Source organism: Ylistrum balloti, unplaced genomic scaffold, assembly GCF_031769215.1.
Source record: "Ylistrum balloti isolate Yb309-2 unplaced genomic scaffold, AGI_CSIRO_Ybal_v1 Utg371718, whole genome shotgun sequence".
In the NCBI taxonomy this organism is placed as follows: Eukaryota; Metazoa; Mollusca; class Bivalvia; order Pectinida; family Pectinidae; genus Ylistrum; species Ylistrum balloti.
Window position 1 is genome coordinate 19189 of NW_026782865.1, and position 25244 is coordinate 44432.

The 25244-nt window shown below is 38.0% G+C and overlaps 1 protein-coding gene across 1 annotated transcript in view; it reads left to right on the top strand.

The window, feature by feature from the left end:
- The window catches only part of LOC132563430 (short transient receptor potential channel 7-like), a 42063-nt gene that overhangs the window by 3031 nt on the left and 13788 nt on the right, over positions 1–25244 (top strand). The window contains exons 2-5 of the mRNA XM_060228189.1: positions 9782–9940; positions 10720–11211; positions 11445–11584; positions 23990–24164. Coding sequence (XP_060084172.1) covers positions 9782–9940; positions 10720–11211; positions 11445–11584; positions 23990–24164 — 966 coding nt within the window. The remainder of the gene's footprint in view (positions 1–9781; positions 9941–10719; positions 11212–11444; positions 11585–23989; positions 24165–25244) is intronic.

Here is a 25244-nt window from a genome sequence, read left to right on the forward strand (position 1 = left end):
TAGGGGTTGTGTGTCGTGTCATCATCATCACTATGGGTTGTCAGTCGTATCATTTTCATCACTTTAGGTTGTCAGTCATGTCATCATCATCACTAGGGTTTGTCAGTCTTGTTATCATCATCACAACTAGGGGTTGTCGGTCGTGTCATCATCATCATCATCATCATCATCATCATCATCATCATCATCATCATCATCATCATCATTACAAAGGGTTTTCAGTCGTGCTATCATCATCACTAGGTGTTGACAATTTTGTCATCATCATCGTTAAGAGCTGCCAGTCATGTCATCATCATCCCTAAAGGTTGTCAGTCGTGTTATCATCATCACTAGGGGTTGTCTGTCGTGTCTACATCATCACTATGGGTTGTTAATCGGCGTATTCATCGATAAGGGTTTTCAGTTATGTCATCATCACCACTAGGGGTTGTCGGTCCTGTCATCATCATCACTCGGGGTTGTCAATCGTGTTTTCAACATTACCAGGGGTTGTCAGTCGTGTCATCATCACCACTAGGAGTTGTCAGTCGTGTCATCGTCATCACTAGGGGTTGCCAGTCATCACAAGGTCATCACTAGGGGTTGAGAGTTGTGACAAAGTCATCGGTAAGGATTTTCCGTCGTCTCATTATCATCACAAGGGGTTGACAGTCTTGTCATAGTCATCGATAAGGGCTGTCAGTCTTGCCATCATCATAATCATCACCAGGGGTTGTCAGTCCTGTAATATTTATCGATAAGGGTTGTTAAATGTGTCATTACTATCACCTATGTTGTTAGTCATGTCATAGTCGTCGATAAGGGTCGTCAGTCATGTCACAGTCATCGACAAGGGTTGTTAGTCGTGTCATCATCATCACTAGGGGTTGTCAGTCGTGTTATAGTCATCGATAAGGGTTGTAAGTTGTGTCATCATCATCACTAGGGATTGTGTGTCGTGTCATCATTATCGCTATGGGTTGTCAGTTGTGTCATAGTCATTACTAGGGGTTGTCAGTCGTTTCATAGTCATCAATAAGTGTTGTCAGTCGTGTCATCATCACTAGGCATTGTCAGTCGTGCCATCATCATCACTAGGGGTTGTTAGTCTTGTCATCATCATCATCATCATCATCATCATCATCATCATCATCATCATCATCATCATCATCATCATCATCATCATCATCATCATCATCATCATCATCATCATCATCATCATCATCATCATCATCATCATCATCATCATCATCATCACAAGGGGTTGTCAGTCGTGCTATCATCATCACTAGATGTTGTGAATTTTGTCATCATCATCGTTAGGAGCTGCCAGTCATGTCATCATCATCCCTAAATGTTGTCAGTCGTGTTATCATCATCACTAGAGGTTGTCTGTCGTGTCTACATCACCACTAGGGGTTGTTAGTCGGCGTAGTCATCATTACCATGGGTTGTCAGTCGTGTCATCATCATCCCTAAATGTTGTCAGTCGTGTCATCATCATCAGTAGGAGTTGTTAGTCGTGTCATTATCATCACTTGGGGTTGTCAATCCTGTTTTCATCCTCACCAGGGGTTTTCAGTCTTGTCATCATCATCACTAGGGGTTGTATGTCATGTCATCATCATCACTAGGGGTTGTCAGTCGTGTCATCATCATCACAAAGGCTTTTTTGTTGTGTAATAATCATCGTTAGTAGGGGTTGTCAGTCTTGTTATCATCATCACAACTAGGGGTTGTCGGTCGTGTCATCATCATCATTATCATCATCATCATCATCATCATCATCATCATCATCATCATCATCATCATCACAAAGGGTTTTCAGTCGTGCTATCATCATCACTAGGTGTTGACAATTTTGTCATCATCATCGTTAGGAGCTGCCAGTCATGTCATCATCATCCCTAAAGGTTGTCAGTCGTGTTATCATCATCACTAGGGGTTGTCTGTCGTGTCTACATCATCACTATGGGTTGTTAATCGGCGTATTCATCGATAAGGGTTTTCAGTTATGTCATCATCATCACCACTCGGGGTTGTCAATCGTGTTTTCAACATTACCAGGGGTTGTCAGTCGTGTCATCATCATCACTAGGAGTTGTCAGTCGTGTCATCGTCATCACTAGGGGTTGCCAGTCATGACAAGGTCATCACTAGGGGTTGAGAGTCGTGTCATAGTCATCGATAAGGGTTTTCAGTCGTTTCATCGTCATCACAAGGGGTTGTCATTCGTGTCATTATCATCACTATGGGTTGTCAGTCGTGTCATAGTCATCACTAGGGGTAGTGAGTCGTGCCATCATAATCACCAGGGATTTTCAGTCCTGTCATCATCATCACTAGGGGTTGTCAGTCGTGTCATAGTCACCGATTAGGCTTGTCAGTCGTCTCATATTCATCACTGTGGGTTGTCAGTCGTGTAATCATCATCACCTGTGGTTGTCAGCCTTCGCATCATCATTATCACTAGGGGTTGTCCCTCGTGTCATTATCATCATCACTAGGGGTTGTCAGTCTTGTCATTGTCATCGATCAGGGTTTTCAGTCTCATCATCATCATCACTAAGGGTTGTTACTCTTGTCATCATCATCACTAGGTGTCGTTAGTATTGTCATCATCATCACTAGGGTTGTGAATCGTGTCATCATCATCACTAGGGTTGTGTCGTGTCATCATCATCACTAGTCAGTGTGTCATCATCATCACTCCAGTCGTGTCATCATCATCACTAAAGGCTCATCAGTCATGCCATTATCATCACTATGGGTTGTCAGTCCTGTAATAGTTATCGATAAGGGTTGTTAAATGTGTCATTACTATCACTTATGTTGTTAGTCATGTCATAGTCGTCGATAAGGGTTGTTAGTCGTGTCATAATCATCACTAGGGGATGTCAGTCTTTTCATTGTCATCGATCAGGGCTGACAGCTTTGTCATCATCATCACTAGGGGTCGTTAGTATTGTCATCATCATCACTAGGGTTGTCAATCGTGTTATAGTCATCGATAAGGGTTGTCAATCGTGTCATCATCATCAGATGGGGTTGTTTGTCAATTCATCATCATCACTAGGGGTTGACATTCGTGTTATAGTCATCGATAAGGGTTTTCAGTCGTGTAATCGTCATCACTAGGGGTTGTCAGTCGTGTCACCATCATCACTATGGGTTGAAAGTCGTGTCATAATCATCACTAGGGTTTGTCAGTCTTGTTATCATCATCACAACTAGGGGTTGTCGGTCGTGTCATCATCATCATCATCATCATCATCATCATCATCATCATCATCATCATCATCATCATCATCATCATCATTACAAAGAGTTTTCAGTCGTGCTATCATCATTACAAGGTGTTGTCAATTTTGTCATCATCATCGTTAGGAGCTGCCAGTCATATCATCATCATCCCTAAAGGTTGTCAGTCGTGTTATCATCATCACTAGGGCTTGTCTGTCGTGTCTACATCATCACAAGGGGTTGTTAGTCGGTAAGGGTTTTCAGTCATATCATCATCATCGCTAGGGGTTGTCGGTCGTGTCATCATCATCACTCGGGGTTGTCAATCGTGTTTTCATCATTACCAGGGGTTGTCAGTCGTGTCATCATCATCACTAGGGGTTATCGGTCGTGTCATAGTCATCGATAGGGGTTGTAAGTCGTGTCAGTCATCACAAGGTCATCACTAGGGGTTGAGAGTTGTGACAAAGTCATCGGTAAGGGTTTTCCGTCGTCTCATTATCATCACAAGGGGTTGACAGTCTTGTCATAGTCATCGATAAGGGCTGTCAGTCTTGCCATCATCATAATCATCACCAGGGGTTGTCAGTCCTGTAATATTTATCGATAAGGGTTATTAAATGTGTCATTACTATCACCTATGTTGTTAGTCATGTCACAGTCATCGACAAGGGTTGTCAGTCGTGTCATCATCATCACTAGGGGTTGTCAGTTGTGTCATAGTCATCATTACGGGTAGTCAGTCGTGTCATCATCATGACTGTGGGTTGTCAGTCGTGTCATCATCATCACTATGGGTTGTCGGTCGTGTCATAGTCATTACTAGGGGTTGTCAGTCGTTTCATAGTCATCGATAAGGGTTCTCAGTCGTGTCATCATCACTAGGCATTGTCAGTTGTGCTATCATCATCACTAGGGGTTGTCAGTTTTGTCATCATTATCATCATCATCATCATGTGTCATCATCATCATCATCATCATCATCATCATCATCATCATCATCATCATCATCATCATCATCATCATCATCATCATCATCATCATCAGGGGTTGTCAGTTGTGTTCTCATTAGCCAGTTCGTGTCTCATCACAAGGTGTTGTCAGTCGTGCTATCATCATCACTAGATGTTGTGAATTTTGTCATCATCATCGTTAGGAGCTGCCAGTCATGTCATCATCATCCCTAAAGGTTGTCAGTCGTGTTATCATCATCACTAGGGGTTGTCTGTCGTGTCTACATCATCACTAGTGGTTGTTAGTCGGCGTAGTCATCATTACCAGGGTTTTCAGTCTTGTCATCATCATCACTAGGGGTTGTCAGTCGTGTCATCATCATCACTAGGGGTTATCGGTCGTGTCATAGTCATCGATAGGGGTTGTAAGTCGTGTCATAGTCATCGTTAAAGGTTTTCAGTCTTGTCATCATCATCACTAGGGGTTGTCTTTCATGTCATCATCATCACTAGGGGTTGTCAGTCGTGTCATCATCATCACTAAGGCTTTTTAAGTCTTGTCAAAGTCATCGATTAGGGGTTGTCAGTCTTGTTATCATCATCACAACTAGGGGTTGTCGGTCGTGTCATCATCATCATTATCATCATCATCATCATCATCATCATCATCATCATCATCATCATCATCATCATCATCATCACAAAGGGTTTTCAGTCGTGCTATCATCATTACAAGGTGTTGTCAATTTTGTCATCATCATCGTTAGGAGCTGCCAGTCATATCATCATCATCCCTAAAGGTTGTCAGTCGTGTTATCATCATCACTAGGGCTTGTCTGTCGTGTCTACATCATCACAAGGGGTTGTTAGTCGTGTCATCATCATCACTGTGGGTTGTCAGTCATGTCATCATCATCACTAGGGGTTGTCAGTCGTGTCATCAGCATCACTAGGGGTGGTCAGTCGTGTCACCTTCATCACTATGGGTTGTCAGTCGTGTCATCATCATCACTAGGGGTTGTCAGTCGTGTCATCGTCATCACTAGGGGTTGACAGTCGTCACAAGGTCATCACTAGGGGTTGAGAGTTGTGACAAAGTCATCACTAAGGGTTTCTCCGTCGTCGTGTCATTATCATCACAGGGGTTGACAGGTCATTGTCAGTCGTGTCATCATCATTACTAGGGGTTGTAAGTCAGTAAGGGTTGTCATCATAATCATCACCAGGGGTGTCATTATGTGTCATCACTTATGTTGTTAGTCATGTCATAGTCGTCGATAAGGGTTGTTAGGCGTGTCATCATCATCACTAGGGGATGTCAGTCTTTTCATTGTCATCGATGAGGGCTGACAGTTTTGTCATCATCACTAGGGGTTGTGTCATTATCATCATCACTAGGGTTATCGTGTCATTCATCAGATGGGGTTGTTTGTCAAGTCATCATCATCACTAGGGGTTGTCAGTCGTGTCATCATCATCACTAGGGGTTGCCTGTCGTGTCATCATCATCACTAGGGGTTATCGGTCGTGTCATAGTCATCGATAAAGGTTATTAGTCGTGTCATCATCATCACTAGGGGTTGTGTGTCGTGTCTACATCATCACTAGGGGTTGTTAGTCGTGTCATCATCATCATCATCATCATCATCATCATCATCATCATCATCATCATCATCATCATCATTATCATCATCATCATCATCATCACCATCATCATCCTGTTTTCATCATCACAAGGGGTTTTCAGTCTTGTCATCATCACCGCTAGGGGTTGTCGGTCGTGTCATCATCATCACTCGGGGTTGTCAATCGTGTTTTCATCATTACCAGGGGTTGTCAGTCGCGTCATCATCACCACTAGGAGCCGTCAGTCGTGTCATCATCATCACTAGGGGCGGTCAATCCTGTTTTCATCATCACAAGGGGTTTTCAGTCTTGTCATCATCATCACTAGGAGTTGTCAGTCGTCTCATCATCATCACTAGGGGTTGTCAGTCGTGCCATCATCATTACTAGGTGTTGTCAATTGTATCATCATCATCGCTAGGAGCTGCCAGTCATATCATCATCATCCCTAGGGGTTGCCTGTCGTGTCATCATCATCACTAGGGGTTGTCGGTCGTGTCATCATCATCACTAGGGGTTGTCTGTCGTGTCATTATCATCACTAGGGGTTGTCAGTCGTGTCTTCTTAAGGTTGATAGAGTTACCGCATAAGTGTCTTCTGAAAACGAGGCTGTGTTTACTAACGTTGTTGATTGCTGTGATCTTTTATTTATCACTTACGACACCGGAAATACTTTCTGCACAAAAGTTTCTGCAGCTGTCAGTTACCACTGAAATAACTGAAATTGTCATCTTTATAAATGCAGGTAGAGCTTGTGCAGATGACCAATTTTCTTTGAAAACAATGAATTTGAAAATGTGGATAGCTTTAGCTATCTTGGTGTTACATTGAATTTTAATGGTAGATTTGCTAAAAGTCAGCTTATTATTGCTGACCAAGGCCGTAAATGTATGTTTGATATTTTAAAAATATGTAATAATCTTAATTTAAATACGGGAACCAAGTTTAATGTATTTGACACTTATGTAGCTTCTGTTTTAAATTATAACTGCGAAGTCTAGGGTTTCTCATCTGCTGATCAAATAGAAAGAATACATACTGATTTTCTGAAAAAAATCTTGAATTTTAAAACATGTACACCTTCCTATATGTTATATTCTGAACTTGGTCGTTTACCACTGAATATCACTTGGAAGTGTCGCATAATTAAGTACTGGTTAAAATTAATTAAGACCAATAATTGTATATTACAATCAGCGTGTGATGACATGGTTTATTGTAATCATATACAATGTAACTGGCGTTGCCAGGTTGAAAAAATTACTGTTGAGAACTGGTTTAGGAATTCTGGTCAATTCATTATGTTAATAATGAGAAATTATTTTTTACATCTTTTTAAACAACGGCTTATTGATAGCTTTCTTCAGTCGCGTAATGAATTTATTGAAAACTCCTCAATATGTTATTTGTACAAATTCTTGATAGTTTCTTGCACTTTACAACATTATTTGACGAAATCTATTCCAGATGCTTATCTTGGTCTTATATCTAAATTTCGCTTATCTTCTCATCAGTTGCGTGTAGAAGAAGGACTATATTACAACATTCCTAGAGAAAGAGGACTTTGTGTTTACTGTAATCAAAATTTGGTTGAAGATGAATTCTATTTTATATTGATTTGCAATTTATATTTAAATTTACGCAAAAAGTTTATTAAAAAAATACTACTGGAACCGCCCATCTTCTTTTTAACTTGTGCCACTACTATCAGCTACTAATAGAAAGGAATTATGTAATTCAGGTAAATATTTACACTCTTGTTTAGCTTTACGTTCATCTCACTCATAGTATCATTGATTTGATCAAAGTCAATGTGTTAATATTAGAATCTATTGCCGGCAACCTCCTGTTAAAATCCAGAATGTTCAGTCCAGCATCAAGCTCATATTTACAGAGAGAAAATATATAGTGAAGAATTATATTATCTACGATTCTGTAATATTGCATATGTTTCGCTTATTTCTCATGTAAGTCCGCCAGCCTTGGAATAATATTTTTGCATTGTACTGTAACCATGAACTTCACATCATACCTGTACGTATGTATTTAGTTTGATGGGATATGCTTTTCTTGTTTTGTACAATGTGCTCTTTCATTGCATTGTTATTGTTGTACTTATGAAGGCTCACAGTGAATTCTCAATAAACTATCAATAAACAATAAGGAAACTCAAAACCCCAAACTAACCGCCCAGTTGATCGCAGTATTAGCTTAGAAATGGAAGAAGTTTCCCTAGAGGCGAATTAGTGTTCTCATGAATTCAATACATAGGAGAATCCGTGCAGGGGTTCGTGCGAGAGGTGCCCACACCAGGTGTTCAAGTGTCATTTTGTTTTTCGCGGGTATCCCACTTTGAGTAACTTCTGACGACACGAATGACGTCACACATTTGTTTTTCTACAGTAAATTTGTCCCTTCACATTGACATATTTTTTTCTTACAAATTCCCCAAAAAATATCAAAGGCTATTAATTGCGTTTCTTCTCTTTGTTGGCTATAAGTTTTGGTAATACATATATATTGGCATTGTTTGTATTTCCCTTTGTTATTTAGGTCAAACTTTTGTTGTCCTAGTGTATTATGAGCAACCACATTGATTATCTTCTAGTTATACCATAACCCTCGTAATTTAATAAAACGCGAAGGTCAAGAGGCCCCTTTTGTTCTGTATAATTATGAAATGCAAACACTCTTTGAAGGCTATTATCAACTCTCGTTTGCAGTTACGTCTTATACAAATACTATCGAAACGACATGATTCGTCGTATCTTTATTAAGCTCATTCAATACTACAGGTTTATCTCTTGAAATAACTATGTTATATGAAGATCATAGTATCTACATGATCATGGTTCATATGAACAACTTCCCCATATGTATCAAGAATTACTGTATTTCAATGTAACGCACACAGGAACTAACATCGTATATCTCTCTGTGCGAATCCCGTCAGCTCGTTGGTTGCGTTGTTGTATACCGTGTTCTTATTTTAAAATATGACATTGCTTACTTGGATTGATAAAAGTTTACAGGGCAGGTGTAGTCGAAGAAGCTTACTCTTCCGGGAAACCTGGTCTTATTCTCCCTGTACTACTAATTCAATTGTCTCCGTGTAAATATTTCTTCATAGTTTGTCGCAATTTTATTGAAAATTTATTTGGATTTTGATTATGTTGACATGTTGTTATTTTCTTGATTTTTTTTATCGTAATACTATCTCAGCTGGACGACGCTATGTACAGGTACAAAATACTGATAACTATAAGAAAAACATGGTTTTCTTGAAAATCAAACAAACTGAATTCTAATATCCGAGTGTACAGCATTTGAATAAGTATAACAATGTTATCGCCCAATCCTCCTGTTATCCTGTAAAATCGTCAATGTAACATTTTAGCACAAATGTCAATAGTGTAACATACCGTGGACGTATTTTTCATTTGCTGTGACATAGATATTTACTGTGATGTCCTGATTTGGATAATGATGTTACGTTATGAATTGAAAAAGCCATAATATTTCATGTTATTCTCTTCTGTTCTCTTCTGTTCACTTTAAAACTTTTAATTACGTATTTTTTCTGGGTTATGTGATGAAAAATATATTTTATGAAATTTGCCTCGAGGTTTTCATTTATAATTAACAATTCTCGCTAAACGTAACAAAAAAAATGTAGGGCTCATTTTATGAAATGTTATCTTAATGAAAACTAAATGCAAATAAAGCACTTATCACAGTGAATTATTTCGTACAATATTACCAAAATAAAAACGGATATACTGCTAAGATTCATGAAGTAAATGAATTTCTGTTTCCTGATGTATTGACAACTTCTCAACTGACATTTAACCAAACCAGGTTTTTGTCGAAATAATTTTAAATAACAAACTTCAGCCTCTGTTTTGTTAGGTGCACAGTGATTCTATCATCCCGTACGATGACGTCATTGATTTATTGCTTGTTTAATTGCCAACAGTTATCCTCGGTAGAAGAAGAGTTTATCTACGCTGCTGAGTTTGGAGATATTCCGTCTGTCAAGAGGATTCTAGAGGAGAACCTTACCTTTAATGTAGACTACAGTGACATCATAGGAAGGACACCTTTGCGTCTGGCTGTAGGCAATGAACATCTGGAGGTTCGTTTCACTGGATATCACTAGTAGTTATGTCTTTGTCCGATTTTTTCTATTTGATTTACAAAAAAATTATTGATATCACCATTTTTTACCTTTCCAGTTCTCACGTCTTACCCTAGTAATTTCCCAATCGTCAGTAATGTTACAACATTCTACTTATAATGTAAAGGTCATGTTACACCGCAGCTGTCTTATGTTACACCGCAACTGTCTTATGTTACACCGCAGCTGTCTTATGTTACAAAGCAGTTGTCTTATGCAACATCGCAACTGTCTTATGTTACACCGCAACTGTCTTGTGTTACACCGAAACTGTCTTATGTTACACCGCAACTGTCTTATGTTACGCCGCAACTGTCTCATCACTTCTTCAAAAGCAGGAATTAAAACTCTTTACAGGTGTAGAGACGGATAAATGGACCACATGCTTGTGTCTGATATAATTTGTTTAAATTCATATTTTTTATTTTTTTTTTTGATGAAGTTGCAGAAGAAACGAATGATCGTGAAAAGATAAGACGTGCCTACATACACAACTTTCTGTACATTATCCCTGTAAACATTCATCTACTTTCTCTGTCAAATTCATGTGATTTCATTAGTATTGTGGTTGGGTATTTTCCAATCTTTGCAAATGGAAATGTGTTTTCTCGTTAGTAATTCAATATTTCTGACATCGATTGCGTCCTTATCTGTTTACACTTGGCTGCGATGAAGAGGATACCAGTAAATAAATACCATGTCAATCAAGTGATAATGTTATTTTGTTTCTTTCCAAGGTCGTCGAGCTACTTTTGGATCGGTCAAATCTGGCTAACATCCACGAAGCACTTCTGCAAGCCATCAGCGCTGGCCACGAACAGATCGCAGAGACCATTCTTAAGCATCCGAAGTACAGAGATGTTAAAAGGGATAACAAGCGCTTTGGTGAAACAGATTATTTTTTTAACACTACCAATGAGGATTCACCATTTTCTGCTGACATAACACCATTGATACTTGCAGCGGAAAGAAATCAGTTCGAAATCATACAGTTGCTTTTACTCCGCGGAGAGAACATAAATAAGCCTCATCATTATTACTGCAATTGCCAAGAGTGCAGTAACAAACTTCAATTTGATCAATGGCGACTAGCAAAAACGAGGCTCAATGCCTACCGGGGTCTAGCAAGCAGTGCATATATTTCACTTTCCAGTAAAGACCCCATCTTGACAGCATTTGAATTAGCAAGGGAACTCAGAGGTGTTGCCAAAGTGGAAAAGTATTACAAAGTAAGAACAAACGTTTAAGCTTAATCTGAATATCCAACTACAAATAATATCTTACTTTTTTTTTCGTCCTTACGTCCATAGAATACTTCAATTGTTGTTCGTTTCACGGATCTGATCTTCGCGGTTCTAGTTCTTTTTCTCGTCAAAATAATAATTTCCATAGGAATTTTGGTGCAAGTTTCGCTTTTAAAATTACTTTCCGTTTGCCAGATAGTTCCGTTTTTTATACCTAGATCTTATCAGAGAACGTCACACTACTTAATTGGATGGACCAATGTATACATGGGGGATCGGATGTCGTCAATCAAGCAAATGACGTTTGCTCTTCCGGGTCACGTGGTCTTATTCTCATTGTGCTTATTCAGGGGTTCTTGTGAGTTTTTCTTTTGTTCAGGTGTTGCCTTAGCTTTATTGACGTTAAGTTTGTATTATGATCATGTTGACATGTTGGCATTTTCTTGTTGTTTACAGGTTATCTTGTATCCTATTGTCTGTAAAATTGCGTTTAATAAAAGATAACAACTGGTTAGGTATATACAGGTGTTAGGTATATACAGGTGTTAGGTATATACAAATAGGTATATACAGGTGTTAGGTAGGTATATACATATATGTTGTATTAGGTATATACATATATGTTAGTATATATACAGGTGTTAGGTATATACAGGTGTTAGGTATATACAAATGTTAGGTATAAATAGGTTGTTAGGTATATACAGGTGTTAGGTATATACAAATGTTAGGTATAAATAGGTTGTTAGGTATATACAGGTGTTAGGTATATACAGGTGTTAGGTATATACAGGTGTAAGGTATATACAGGTGTTAGGTATATACAGGTGTTAGGTATATACAGGTGTTAGGTATATACAGGTGTTAGGTATATACAAATGTTAGGTATATACAGGTGTTAGGTATATACAGGTGTAAGGTATATACAGGTGTTAGGTATATACAAATGTTAGGTATATACAGGTGTTAGGTATATACAGGTGTTAGGTATATACAGGTGTTAGGTATATACAGGTGTTAGGTATATACAGGTGTTAGTTATATATAGGTTTTAGGTATATACAGGTGTAAGATATATACAGGTGTGAGGTACATACAGGTGTGAGGTATATAGAGGTGTTTGGTATATACAAATGTTTGGTTTATATAAGTGTTAGGTATAAACAAATGTTAGGTATATGTAGGTGTTAGGTATATACAGGCGTAATGTATATACAGGTGTTAGGTATATACAGGTTTAAGGTATATACAGGTGTTAGGTATATACAAATGTTAGGTATCTACAAATGTTAGGTATATACAACTGTTAGTATATACAAATGTTAGGTATAAATAGGTTGTTAGGTATATACAGGTGTTAGGTATATACAGGTGTTAGGTATATACAGGTGTTAGGTATATACAGGTGTTAGGTATATACAGGTGTTAGGTATATACAGGTGTTAGGTATGTACAAATGTTAGGTATATACAGGTGTTAGGTATATACAGGTGTAAGGTATATACAGGTGTTAGGTATATGCAAATGTTAGGTATATACAGGTGTTAGGTATATACAGGTGTTAGGTATATACAGGCGTAATGTATATACAGGTGTTAGGCATATAGGGGTGTAAGGTATATACAAATGTTAGGTATATACAGGTGTTAGGTATATGTAGGTGTTAGGTATATACAGGTGTTAGGTATATACAGGTGTTAGGTATATACAGATGTTAGGTATATACAGGTGTTAGGTATATACAGGTGTTAGGTATATACAGGTGTTAGGTATATACAGGTGTTAGGTATATACAGGTGTTAGGTATATACAGGTGTTAGGTATATACAGGTGTTAGGTATATACATATGTTAGGTATATACAGGTGTTAGGTATATACAGATGTTAGGTATATACAAATGTTAGGTATATACAGGTGTTAGGTATATACAGGTGTTAGGTATATACAAATGTTAGGTATAAATAGGTTGTTAGGTATATACAGGTGTTAGGTATATACAGGTGTTAGGTATATACAGGTGTAAGGTATATACAGGTGTTAGGTATGTACAAATGTTAGGTATATACAGGTGTTAGGTATATGTAGGTGTTAGGTATATACAGGTGTTAGGTATATACAGGTGTTAGGTATATACAGGTGTTAGGTATATACAGGTGTTAGGTATATACAGGCGTAATGTATATACAGGTGTTAGGCATATAGGGGTGTAAGGTATATACAAATATTAGGTATATACAGGTGTTAGGTATATACAAATGTTAGGTATATACAGGTGTTAGGTATATACAGGTGTTAGGTATATACGCCTAGGTATATACAGGTGTTAGGTATATACAGGTGTTAGGTATATACAGGTGTTAGGTATATACAGGTGTAAGGTATATACAGGTGTTAGGTATGTACAAATGTTAGGTATATACAGGTGTTAGGTATATACAGGTGTTAGGTATATACATAATGTTAGGTATATACAGGTGTTGTATAGGTATATACAGGTATGTACAGGTATACAAATGTTAGGTATATACAGGTGTTAGGTATATACAGGTGTTAGGTATATACAGGTGTTAGGTATATACAGGTGTTAGGTATATACAGATGTTAGGTATATACAAATATTAGGTATATACAGGTGTTAGGTATATACAGGTGTTAGGTATATACAGGTGTTAGGTATATACAGGTGTTAGGTATATACAGGTGTTAGGTATATGTAGGTGTTAGGTATATACAGGTGTTAGGTATATACAGGTGTTAGGTATATACAGCAGATGTTAGGTATATACAAATATTAGGTATATACAGGTGTTAGGTATATACAGGTGTTAGGTATATACAGGTGTTAGGTATATACAGGCATAATGTATATACAGGTGTTAGGCATATAGGGGTGTAAGGTATATAAAAATGTTAGGTATATACAGGTGTTAGGTATATGTAGGTGTTAGGTATATACAGGTGTTAGGTATATACAGGTGTTAGGTATATACAGGTGTTAGGTATATACAGGCGTAATGTATATACAGGTGTTAGGCATATAGGGGTGTAAGGTATATACAAATGTTAGGTATATACAGGTGTTAGGTATATACAGGTGTTAGGTATATACAGATGTTAGGTATATACAAATATTAGGTATATACAGGTGTTAGGTATATACAGGTGTTAGGTATATACAGGTGTTAGGTATATACAGGTGTTAGGTATATACAGGTGTTAGGTATATACAGGTGTTAGGTATATACAGGTGTAAGGTATATACAAATGTTAGGTATATACAGGTGTTAAATATATACAGATGTTAGGTACATACAGGTTTAAGGTATATACAGGTGTTAGGTATATACAAATGTTAGGTATCTACAGGTGTTAGTATGTGTTAGGTATATACAGGTGTTAGGTATATACAGGTGTTAGGTATATACAGGTGTTAGGTATATACAGGTGTTAGGTATATACAGGTGTAAGGTATATACAGGTGTTAGGTATATACAAATGTTAGGTATATACAGGTGTTAGGTATATACAGGTGTTAGGTATATACAGGTGTTAGGTATATACAGGTGTTAGGTATATACAGGTGTTAGGTATATACAGGTGTTGTATATAGGTGTAGGTATATATAGGGGTGTAAGGTATATACAAATGTTAGGTATATACAGGTGTTAGGTATATGTAGGTGTTAGGTATATACAGGTGTTAGGTATATAGGGGTGTAAGGTATATACAAATGTTAGGTATATACAGGTGTTAGGTATATACAGGTGTTAGGTATATATAGGCGTAATGTATATACAGGTGTTAGGCATATAGGGGTGTAAGGTATATACAAATGTTAGGTATGTACAGGTGTTAGGTATATACAGGTGTTAGGTATATACAGGTGTTAGGTATATACAGATGTTAGGTATATACAAATATTAGGTATATACAGGTGTTAGGTATATACAAATGTTAGGTATATACAGGTGTTAGGTATATACAAATGTTAGGTATATACAGGTGTTAGGTATATACAGGTGTTAGGTATATACAGATGTTAGGTATATACAGGTGTTAGGTATATATAGGTGTTAGGTATATACAAATGTTAGTTAGGTATATACAGGTATGTTAGGTATATACAGGTGTTAGGTATATAGGTATATACATGTTAGGTATATATATAAGGTATATGTTAGGTATATACAGGTGTTAGGTATATACAGGTGTTAGGTATATACAGGTGTTAGGTATATACAGGTGTTAGGTATATACAGGTGTTAGGTATATACAGGCGTAATGTATATACACGTGTTAGGCATATAGGGGTGTAAGGTATATACAAATGTTAGGTATAAACAAATGTTAGGTATATGTAGGTGTTAGGTATATACAGGCGTAATGTATATACAGGTGTTAGGTATATACAGGCGTAATGTATATACAGGTGTTAGGTATATACAGGTGTTAGGTATATACAGGTGTTAGGTATATACAAATGTTAGGTATATACAGGTGTTAGGTATATACAGGTGTTAGGTATATACAAATGTTAGGTATAAATAGGTTGTTAGGTATATACAGGTGTTAGGTATATACAGGTGTAAGGTATATACAGGTGTTAGGTATATACAAATGTTAGGTATATACAGGTGTTAGGTATATACAGGTGTAAGGTATATACAGGTGTTAGGTATATACAAATGTTAGGTATATACAGGTGTTAAGTATATACAGGTGTTAGGTATATACAGGTGTTAGGTATATACAGGTGTTAGGTATATACAGGTGTTAGGTATATACAGGTGTAAGGTATATACAGGTGTTAGGTATATACAAATGTTAGGTATATACAGGTGTTAGGTATATACAAATGTTAGGTATATACAGGTGTTAAGTATATACAGGTGTTAGGTATATACAGGTGTTAGGTATATACAGGTGTAAGGTATATACAAATTATGGAAGTTAATATTTTTCATTAAACCGATATCAAAATCGTATCAATTTTATACAGCTTTTATGAAATTTATCGCTAATGAAACTATTCAGAGAGAACAATTTTCTATTAAAAAAAATGCTTTTTTTTCCACAAATGTCTTAGAATCTTGTACGGAATTAATATCCAGTTCGTCTCAAATAAAAATAAGCGTCGCCAACCTTAGTAAATCCTGATGAGTTATTGATATAACCTGATGATGTCAAGTGACGTTGATAAAGTGATAAAGTGGATAATGTCACTGAGGTGCTTAAGTTATTCATCAATACCCACACGCATAGAGAAGTTGCAGCAAACATCTTATTTACTTTCACTTAGAATGCAATTTCTTAAATTCGTTCTTAAATAAAAAAGACAAGGCCTTCAGAAGCTTACTGGATGTTAGAACATCGATAGTGTATTGTTAAAATAGAGATAAAAGGATGTACAAGTGTATAATTCTTCTTGGCTCCTTCGTTTTAACATGGCATTACTTGTATGGAAATGAAATTCTGTCAATGATTTTGACGCATACAGACAGGTGGGTTGTACTTCCATGACTTTAACAGACTTCCTTTTATGCCATCTTTTAACCAAATGTCGCAAACTTTACTTAAACATTTCCTCAACAGACCTTTTCGATAGAACAGTGGCATGCGTTATCTCGTCGAATATTTCATCATCACTGAAGACAACACCAGCCGCAAATTTCTATTCTTAATCATTTTCCTCTCCTAGTTTTTTTTTTTTTTTCTAATCTTTGAGACAAATCGGACTTGATAGCAATCTGATATTCAATGTCTATATACGGATCGTGATGTTGCAACCACATTCTTTCTGCATTCCTAATTACTTATTGCTACACCAAGCCAAAGCTAGACGAATGTTACTTGTGAGATAAAGCGACACGAAACAGAGAAAATGGAATTAGTTACAACCGTGTCCAAGAACTTTCCATTTCAATAGTTCTGTTTGATGTATCGCATGGGTCATGGTGTATTGATCGGGACATCATTATCGGATTCTTAGTATATTACTTTTAAGAGGAATACAGCAAGTATTAATGCGATGATGTATTTTTGAAATCACACTGAATGAGATATATAATAGTACAAATGAACAATAGTAGTAACTTCATATTGTTGAGAATCATTTCATACATGAAAACTGAAGTTAATCCATCACTTAGTCTTGTCTTTAATTGATTTCGGAAAAATCAGCCTGTTGAATTTCGTTAATGGAAAACGTTAATTAATTATATGACTTTCTCTGCAAATTAATATGTTTTTATGGCAGGTGCGGTCACGGTTGTTAATATATTTCTACATCAGGATCTTTCATGAGCTTCTGCAATTTCTAAAGAGGTTTATGAAACGATTTCATTATTTGTTTTAATTTTAGCGAAATTTGAGACAGGTTTCAAACATCATATATAAAAGTGAAACGAATTCAAGAAGGAATCAATTATTTTGAAAAATTCTGCAGAAAACATAATTGTCGTCTATATATGTATGTAATGCTGAGTGGTATATTCGAGTATGTCTGATGCTGTCTGATCTATACAACTGTATGTGATGCTGACTGGTCCACAGAAATGTATATGGGATACTGACTGATCCATATAGGTGTATATGATGCTGACTGGTCCATACAATTGTATATGATGCCGACTGGTCGTTACAATTGTATGTAATGCTGACTGGTATATACAAGTGTATGTAATGCTGACTGATCCATACAGGTGAATGTGATGCTGACTGGTCCATACAAGTGTATGTGATGCTGACTGGTCCATACAAGTGTATGTGATGCTGACTGGTCCATACAAGTGTATGTGATGCTGACTGGTCCATACAAGTGCATATGATGCTAACAGGTCCATATAAGTGTACGTGATGCTGACTGGTCCATACAAGTGTATGTGATGCTGACTGGTCCGTACAAGTGTATGGGATGCTGACTGGTCCATACAAGTGTATGTAATGCTCACTGGTCCGTACAAGTGGATGAGATGCTGACTGATCCATACAAGTGTAAATGATGCTGACTAGTCCATACTTGTGTATGTGATGCTGACTGGTCCATACAAGTGTATGTGATGCTGACTGGTCCATACAAGTGTATGTGAAGCTGACAGGTCCATACAAGTGTGTGTGATGCTGACTGGTCTATACAAGTGTATGTGATGCTGACTGACCCATACAAGTGTCGATGATGCTGACTGTCCATACAAGTGTATGTGATGCTGACTGGTTCAATAAGTGTATATGATGCTGACTCCATACAAGTGTCCATACAAGTGTATGTGACGCTGACTGGTCCATACCAGTGTATGTGATGCTGACTGGTCCATACATGTGTGTATGTCCATACAAGTGTATGATGCTGACTGGTCCAAACAAGAGTATATGATGCTGTCTGGTCCATACAAGTGTATTTGATGCTGACTGGTCCATACAAGTGTATGTGACGCTGACTGGTTTATACAAGTGTATGTGATGCTGACTGGTCCATACAAGTGTATGTGATGCTGACTGGTCCATACAAGTGTAAATTATGCTGACTGGTCAATACAAGTGTCTCTGATGCTGACTGGTCCATAAAAGTGCATGTGATACTGACTGGTCCATACAAGTGTATGTGATGCTGACTGGTCATACAAGTGTATGTGATGCTGACTGGTCCATACAAGTGTATGTGACGCTGACTGGTCCATACAAGTGTATGTGATGCTGACTGGTCCATACAAGTGTATGTGATGCTTATTGGTCCACACAAGTGTATATGATGCTCACTGGTCCAAACAAGTGTATGTGATACTGACTGGTCCATATAAGTGTATGTGATGCTGACTGGTCCATACAAGTGTAAATTATGCTGACTGGTCCCTCCAAGTATATCTGATGCTGACTGGTTCATACAGGTGTATGTGATGCTGACTGGTCCGTACAAGTGTATGGGATGCTGACTGGTCCATACAAGTGTATGTAATGCTCACTGGTCCGTACAAGTGGATGAGATGCTGACTGTAATTGATGCTGTCTGGTGCATAAAAGTGTATGTGATGCTGACTGGTCCATACAAGTGTATGTGATGCTGACTGGTCCATACAAGTGTATGTGATGCTGACTGGTCCACACAAGTGTATGTGATGCTGACTGATCCATACAAGTGTATGTGATGCTGACTGATCCATAATAGTGTAATTGATGCTGTCTGGTGCATAAAAGTGTATGTGATGCTGACTGGTCCATACAAGTGTATGTGATGCTGACTGGTCCATACTAATTTAAGTGATGCTGTCTGGTCCATACAAGTGTATATGATGCTGACTGGTCCATACAAGTGTATATGATGCTGTCTGATCCATACAGGTGTATGTGATACTGACTGGCCCATACAAGTGTATGTAATGCTGAGTGGTCCATACAAGTGTATATGATGCTGACTGGTCCATACAAGTGTATGTGATGCTGACTGGTCCATACAAGTGCATATGATGCTAACAGGTCCATACAAGTGTATGTGACGCTGTCTGGTCAATACAAGTGTAACTGATGCTGACTGTTCCATACAGGTGTATATAATGCTGACTTGTCCATACAAGTATGTCTGATGCTGACTGATCCATACAAGTACAAGTGATGCTGACTGATCCATACAAGTGTATGTGATGCTGACTGGTCCATACAAGTGTATGTGATGCTGACTGGTCCATACAAGTGTAAATTATGCTGACTTGTCCATACGTGATGCTGACTGGTCCATACTAATTTAAGTGATGCTGATCCATACAAGTGTATATGATGCTGACTGGTCCATACAAGTGTATGTGATGCTGACTGATCCATACAAGTGTATGTGATGCTGACTGATCCATACAAGTGTATGTGATGCTGACTGGTCCATACAAGTGTATGTGATGCTGACTGGTCCATACAAATGTATGTAATGCTGACTTGTCCATACAAGTGTATGTGACGCTGTCTGGTCAATACAAGTGTATGTGATGCTGACTAATCCTTAAAAGTGTATGCGGTGATGACTGGTCAAAATAAGAGTATATGATGCTGACTGTTCCATACAAGTGTATGTGATGCTGACTGGTTCATACAAATGTATGTGATGCTGACTGGTCCATACTAGTGTAAGTGATGCTGTCTGGTCCATACAAGTGTATATGATGATGACTGGTCCGTACAAGTGTATGTGATGTTCACTGGTTCATACAAGTATATCTGATGCTGACTGATCAATACATGAATATCTGATGCTGACTGGTATATACAAGTGAAGGTGATACTGACTGGCTAATACAAGTGTAAATGATGGTGACTGATCAATATATGTTGATCTGATGCTGACTGATCCATATAAATCTATGTGATGCTGACTTGTCCATACTAGTGTATCTGATGCTGACTGGTCCATACAAGTGTATGTGATGCTGACTGGTCCATACAAGTGTATGTGATGCTGACTGGTCGATACAAGTGTATATGATGCTGACTGGTCCGTACAAGTGTATATGACGCTGACTGGTCCATACAAGTAAGTGATGCTGACTGGTCCATACAAGTGTATGTGATGCTGACTGGTCCATACAAGTGTATGTGATGCTGACTGATCCATACAAGTGTATGTGATGCTGTCTAGTCCATGCAAGTGGATGTGACGCTGACTGGTCCATACAAGTGTGTGTGATGCTGACTGGTCCATACAAGTGTATGTGATGCTGACTGGTCCATACTAATTTAAGTGATGCTGTCTGGTCCATACAAGTGTATATGATGCTGACTGGTCCATACAAGTGTATGTGATGCTGACTGATCTGTACAAGTGTATGTGACGCTGTCTGGTCCATACAAGTGTATGTGATGCTGACTGATCCATACAAGTGTATATGATGCTGACTGGTCCATACAAGTGTATATGATGCTGTCTGATCCATACAAGTGTATGTGATGCTGACTGGTCCAAACAAGTGAAAATTGTGCTGACTGAACCCTACAAGTATCGCTGTTGCTGACTGGTCCATACAACTGTATATGATGATGACTGGTCCATACAAGTGTATGTGAGGCTGACTGATCCATAGAAGTGTAAATGATGCTGACTGATCCATACTAGTTTAAGTGATGCTCTCTGGTCCATACAAGTGCGTGTGATGCTGATTGTTCCGTCGATACAAGTGCATGTGATGCTGACTGATCCAAACAAGTGTATGTGATGTTGACTGGTCCATACAGGTGTATATGATGCCGACTGGTCGTAACAATTGTATGTTATGCTGACTGGTATACACAGGTGAATGGTAAGCTGACTTTTCCATACCAGAGTATATAATGCTGTCTGGTCCATACAAGTGTATGTGATGCTGACTGGTTCGTACAAGTGTATTTTAATGTTGACTGGTTCAAACAAGTTTATCTGATGCTGACTAATCCTTCGAAGTGTATGTGATGCTGACTGGTCCATACTAGTTTAAGTGATGCTGTCTGGTCCTTACAAGTGTATATGATGCTGACTGGTCCGTACAAGTGTATATGACGCTGACTGGTCCATACAAGTGAATGTGATTCTGTCTGGTCATACAAGTGTAGGTGATACTGACTGACCCATACAAGTGTTGATGATGCTGACTGTCCATACAAGTGTATGTGATGCTGACTGGTTCAATAAGTGTATATGATGCTGACAGGTCCATACAAGTTGATGTAATGCTGAGTGGTCCTTAAAAGTTGATGTGATGCTTAATGGTCGATATCAGAATATGTAATGCTGACTGATCCATACTAGTTTAAGTGAAGCTGTCGGGTCCATACAAGTGTATATGATGCTGACTGGTCCATACAATTGTATGTGATGCTGACTGGTCCATACAAATCTATTTGATGATGACTTGTCCATACAAGTGCATGTGCTGCTGACTGGTTCTTACAGTTGTATGTGATACTGACTGGCCCATACAAGTGTAAATGATGCTGACTGGTCCACACAAGTGTATATGATGATGACTGGTCCATAAAAGTGTATGTGATGCTGACTGGTTCTTACAGGTGTATATGATGCTGACTGGTCCATACAAGTGTATGTGATGCTGACTGATCCATACTAGTGTAAGTGATGCTGACTGGTCCTCACAGGTGTATGTGATGGTGACTGGTCCACACCAGTGTATATGATGATGCTGACTGGTCCATACAAATGTATGTGATGCTGACTGGTCCACACTAGTGTATCTGATGATGAGTGGTCCATACAAATCTATGTGATGCTGACTTTTCCATACAAGTACAAGTGATGCTGACTGATCCATACAAGTGTATGTGATGCCGACGTGTCCATACAAGTTGATGTCATGCTGACTGGTCCATACAAATGTATGTGATGCTGACTGGTCCATACAGGTGTATGTGATACTGACTGATCCATAAAAGTGTATGTGATGCTGACTGGTCCATACAAGTGTATGTGATGCTGACTGGTCCATACAAGTGTATGTGATGCTGACTGGTCCATACAAGTGTATCTGATGCTGACTGATCCATACAAGTGTATGTGATGCTGACTGGTCCATACAAGTGTAAATTATGCTGACTTGTCCATACAAGTATGTCTGATGCTGTCTGGTCCATACAAGTGTATGTGCTGTTCACAGGTCCATTCAACTGTATATGATGTTGACTGGTCCATACAAGTGTATGTGATACTGACTGGTCATACAAGTGTAGGTGATACTGACTGGCCCATACAAGTGTATGTGATGCTGACTGGTCCATACAAGTGTATCTGATGCTGACTGGTCCATACAAGTGTATGTGATGCTGACTGGTCCATACAAGTGTATGTGATGCTGACTGGTCATACAAGTGTAGGTGACACTGACTGGCCCATACAAGTGTAAATGATGCTGACTGGTCCACACAAGTGTATGTGATGCTGACTGGTCCATACAAGTGTATATGATGCTGACAGGTTCATACAAGTGTATATGATGTTGATTGGTTTATATTGGTGTTTGTGGTGCTGAATGGTCCATACAAGTGTATATGATGCCGACTGGTCCATAAAAATGTATGTGATGCCGACTGATCCATAAAAATGTATGTGGTGCTGACATGTCTATACAAGTGTATGTGATACTGACTGGTCCATACAAATGTATGTGATGCTGACTGGTCCATACAAGTGTACGTACTGCTCACTGGTCCATACAAATGTATGTGATGCTGATTGGTCCATACAGGTGTATGTGATGCTGAATGGTCCATACAAGTGTATATGATGCTGACTAATATATACAAGTGTATGTTATGCTGACTGGTATATACAAGAGTATGTGATCCTGACTAATCCATACAGGTGAATGTAATGCTGAGTGGTCCATACCGGAGTATGTAATGCTAACTGATCCATACTAGTTTAAGTGATGCTCTCTGGTCCATACAAGTGCGTGTGATACTAACTAATCCATACAAGAGTATGTGATGCTGACTGGTCCATGCAGGTGTATATGATGCTGACTGGTCAATTGAGGTGAATATGATGCCGACTGGTCGTTACAATTGTATGTAATGCTGACTGGTATACACAGGTAAATGTGATGATGACTTGTCCATACCAGAGTATGTAATGCTGAGTGGTCCATACAAGTTGATATGATGCTGACTGGTCCATACTAGTTTAAGTGATGCTGACTGGTCTATAACCATACCCGACAGTATCTAGTACACATGCCTATATATCCAAATTTATCTTGATTTGATACCATGGAAACAGCACCACGTATAAACTGATAGTTTTAAAAGGTATACTTTATTGTTCGTTTGGACAGGTATGTTATGGCAGGAGGTGAAGCAGGTGTACAGTGCAGGCATTTACGATTACTTTGACTCCCTCTACAACTACTTGGACGTAGCTGTGCTTACGCTGTACATTACCTCATTTACCCTACGATACATCACAATAATGAAGGTGAGTCTTCTTTCAAGAGCATACACATTTCTATCGGGAAATGTGTGTATGAATATACCATAACAGTTAAAGTTGCTTTAGGTTATAAAATACAGAAAGACGATATTAAAAAAAAATATACCTAGTGTGATATCTCGCTTAATTGTGAACGTCCTCATATTCTCATTACATTGGCATTTATTTCAATCACCTTGGATTTCCGTCAATCGCCTCATTGTCTTCACAATTCAAGCCCTAAGCATCAATAGGCTCTATTCACGCGATACTACTTCCGGTTTTCAAAACGTGGTTAAGGGTGCTTCCTCGGCAACAGCTGTGATGGACGCCACGGAGAAGCAGATGAAGACTAATTTTCATTGCTGTGTGCCAAAGTGCAACGGGGACAGCAGACGGCACCAGGAGTTGTCTTTCCACCGTTTTCCTCGGGAATTGAAAAGATCTGGACGATTTGTTGCTTACTTACAAATTTTCAAGGAAAGTCATTTTAGCTTTACAAAACTGGTATATGTAATACTGGCATACTATGATACATCTATATGCATGTACAGAAGTGTAATTAGTTTCAACATGTTGTGTATATGTGTGTGTATTTATATATATATATACACCTAAGTGATATATTCTGGATAGATTAATCACAATTTATCAAACCAAAATATATACAGCTGTATATAATTTCAGCTGAAAGTACTTACATTCTAGATATTCTTGATTGACACCTTTTTTTGAATTGTTTTAGAAACAGTAAATTATCTGCTGATTAAATAAATACACAGGTGTTTGGAACCCATGTCTCTAAAAGTAATATCTGTATAGATGTAGTCCAGAAGATTGTTCATATTTACACCCAGTGATATTTAATATATTTTTACTAGTTGAAAATATGATTTAATTACATGCTTGTTGTGCATTGTACAGAGGTAGCAGGAAACAGTTAATTTGCACTTTTTCTGCAATTATTGGTCATGTTTGAGATATACAGGTATAGCATTTTAATTATGAAAAATACACCCTTACATGTATATATATTTATAAACTACATAAACATTACATTAATACTGGAGGAATAAAAAACGTGTA